The 2,962-nt window shown below is 41.5% G+C and overlaps 1 protein-coding gene across 1 annotated transcript in view; it reads right to left on the bottom strand.

The window, feature by feature from the left end:
* Positions 1 to 2,675, bottom strand: part of SSBP1 (single stranded DNA binding protein 1) — a 23,168-nt gene extending 20,493 nt beyond the window's left edge. The window contains exons 1-2 of the mRNA XM_018563934.1: positions 2,634 to 2,675; positions 900 to 968 (exon numbers count right to left, since the gene is read on the bottom strand). Coding sequence (XP_018419436.1) covers positions 900 to 968; positions 2,634 to 2,675 — 111 coding nt within the window. The remainder of the gene's footprint in view (positions 1 to 899; positions 969 to 2,633) is intronic.
* Positions 2,676 to 2,962: the final 287 nt, after the last annotated feature.

Below are 2,962 nucleotides of genomic sequence, written 5' to 3'. Positions count from 1 at the left end.
ATATATATACATACATACATACATACATACATACATACATACATACGTATACACATATACACATAATCACAGTCATCATTTTACACGTTATTAAACTCTAAAAGGCTCCCTTATGTAGACATCCAAAACTATTGAGACTGCTGCCGGGGCGCAGCCATCTTGGACGTGATGTCGGCTGCCCCAGCAGACTCTGGGCTGTCACTTAAGTGTACCGTAGTATTCCCTTTCGCTCCTCTTTACATTAAATGTTTTGTAGAGAGGTGAGGGAAACAGGAGCTGGGTCAGCAATGACCGTTATTAGATACTCCCTGTGGGCTGTGGAAATTGACTCTTCCCGTAGTGATCAAATTTGCTAACAAGTTCAGAGGCATATTGCAAATGAATTTAAAAAAAATAATTTATGGAACCAAAAACACTACAAGCAAGCAATTAAAGTATTTATTTTTATGTAATCAACCTGCACTTTTTTAATATGGTGACAGGGTCTCTTCAAAGTAGATGTAAATCCTAACTGGATGACATTTTAGTTTGCAAACACAAATGGAGTTGAGTAAACTTTTAACCCAGGATCTGACATCCAGTAAAATGTTCTGTGCCATCCCTAATTACATGCTACCGACTGACAGCACAACAAAGGAACCTTACATGGCATCATGGGAACTAAAAGTTTTCCCTTTGTTGTTTAGGCATGTGGTCATGTGATCTCTGTAGGGCAGTAGGATTAAATTTGGTGACCCTTCCCTACAGCAAGTTTCATCTGAGCAAACGTCTAAGCTCTGCGTCACAGGACAAGTAGTCTGTCCATCCCAACAAAGCCATTAACATCAAACTGGGTTAACAATTCAGCTTTCAACACGGCTACTGTATGTTTAGCAAAAGCATGAAAAAGGTGATCTTACCTGCGCTACTGCTCCGCGGAACATCTGTGCTGACTGATTATAAGCCCCCACCAAAAATATTATCAGAACCTAGGAAGAGAGAGGGAGATTGAAAAGTGAGTTAGAGATGAGCATACGTTTATCTTTTATTAGGCCCCCTCCTATATAGATTTGTGAAGTCCAAATGTTGCCTAGTGTGGGTACAGTACAGGTTCACTGTTAGGAATAATTCCTGTTTTCTGCTGATGATGACCACCGCAGGTCCTGTAAATATACAAACATGTCCCCTGATCTGTATGCAAGGAAGAAGTAAGAGGGTGCCATTTGCCTGAATATTTCTGCTCTAAAAAGTGTCCCTGTTTACATGCCAGGTAGTTGGGTGACACAAGCTGGACAAGAGCAAGATGTATTGAAAACTACAATCCCCAGCATGCCTTCTTTATAACTGCAGGTCGCCCCCATTCTATATAAAACCTATCTATGCGAAATATGCTTTGAGAGACAGAACAAAAAATTGCCACCTACTACCCGCTCTTACCTCTCAGGGTCACTGTCTTCATACACGTGATCAGCAACAGGGGGAAATCTAATTCTGTCACACTTGCAGCCTCACTTCCGGTGCGACCGAGTCACTTCCGTCTTAATTCCCGTATGCTCTCCTGCCCCACTTCCTGAACCGTTATCCTAGCCCACTGACCTTCTTGCACTCTAACTTGCCTATTACTTGTTTATTTTTTGGCGGTTGATGTTCTTTACTCAGTTGCATTGTATTTTTCTTCTCTCCTCCTGGAAAAAGCTTCTAGTGTTTCCGCCACCTCTTTCAGTTGTGCTAGTGTCATACAGAGTCCGACCGCTAGATGGCACAAGAAGAGTCGCCATTGTTTCTAATAGAGGCCGGGGACGTTCTCGTCGGCTGCCATCTGGAGAATGGACGATAGGTGGCGCTGTGAGATTAAAGTTTATCAGCATTATTATTATTATTAATAAATTATACAAAATATATTATAGGATTTAAATTATATCTAAAAACATTTTTTTTAACTTGTGGATAGAGCTTCAAAGAGGTGGGGTCCCTGTTAGGTTTTTATTGCTGTGTCCCAACCCCTCTCAATGGGACAAAATACGATAGGAAATCCAAAATTTTAAAGCTGTTACCGAAACATGAAAGGTGGGTAAATCTTTCAATGGGTACACCTGTTCTGGTGCCAGCCTCTCACTTGGAGACATTTCCTTTCTCGTTTTGTGTCACCAAGACAGGAAGTGGAGGGTAATCTCCCTAAGGAGACTCAGGCCGCAAACATAAGCATTTTCTGCTTTATCCAAAACTAGCTAAGAGATGTGCTGCACCTTATTATTATGTAGAAGAGCATTATGTTATGTAGAAGAGCATAAGCTCAAGCTAATTTATAACCTATAATCTGGTTATGAAAATACATTTTAAGCAAAAATAAAGCTGAAATCTGAATTTGTATGGCATGAGGATGGTTTAACTTCAGTCAAGCTTTTATTGCTGCCCATTGGAGGGGTTTCTTAATTTCCTTAACCGCATTTCAAACCCCTCAGAAGTTCCAACCTTTCCCCTATAAAGCTAAAAAGTAATTTTGTTTGGGTTTGGTTTTGCCCCATACAAGTAAGGAAGGTGACCGGGATAGGTTCCTCATGGTGCAGTATCTCTATGCCTAAAATTACAACAGCGCTGGACAAGTGTTTTGAGATTTATCCCAGGATGCATCGCTTTTGTAGTAGTCGCATTACCAATGCCTTGGCATACAGCCTCTGATCGAAGATGAAGTTCATGCCACGTCCAAAGTAGTAGTGCAGCACTATTTCCAGTAAGCATTGCTGGTGCACAAGTGCTCAGCCACTTACCTCCAATCACTGATCTCTTATCACCTTTCCCCAACCCTCATCACAAATCCCATAGATCATATACCAGATCACCATAGAATCACTACCTTGGCCACTACTAGGTGGGCCAAGAAACTCAAACCTTGTCTGGGATCACCATGCATGGAAAACTAATAGTGTCCTGTACCATCATGTCCATACAATGGCTTCCGTACCAAGCTGGCAGCTTTGCAAAA

The sequence above is a fragment of the Nanorana parkeri genome, unplaced genomic scaffold (assembly GCF_000935625.1).
Source record: "Nanorana parkeri isolate BGI_ZX_2015 unplaced genomic scaffold, ASM93562v1 scaffold712, whole genome shotgun sequence".
Lineage (NCBI taxonomy): Eukaryota > Metazoa > Chordata > Amphibia > Anura > Dicroglossidae > Nanorana > Nanorana parkeri.
The sequence above is the reverse complement of the archived record's forward strand: the minus strand, read 5'-3'. Positions and strand labels throughout refer to the sequence as shown.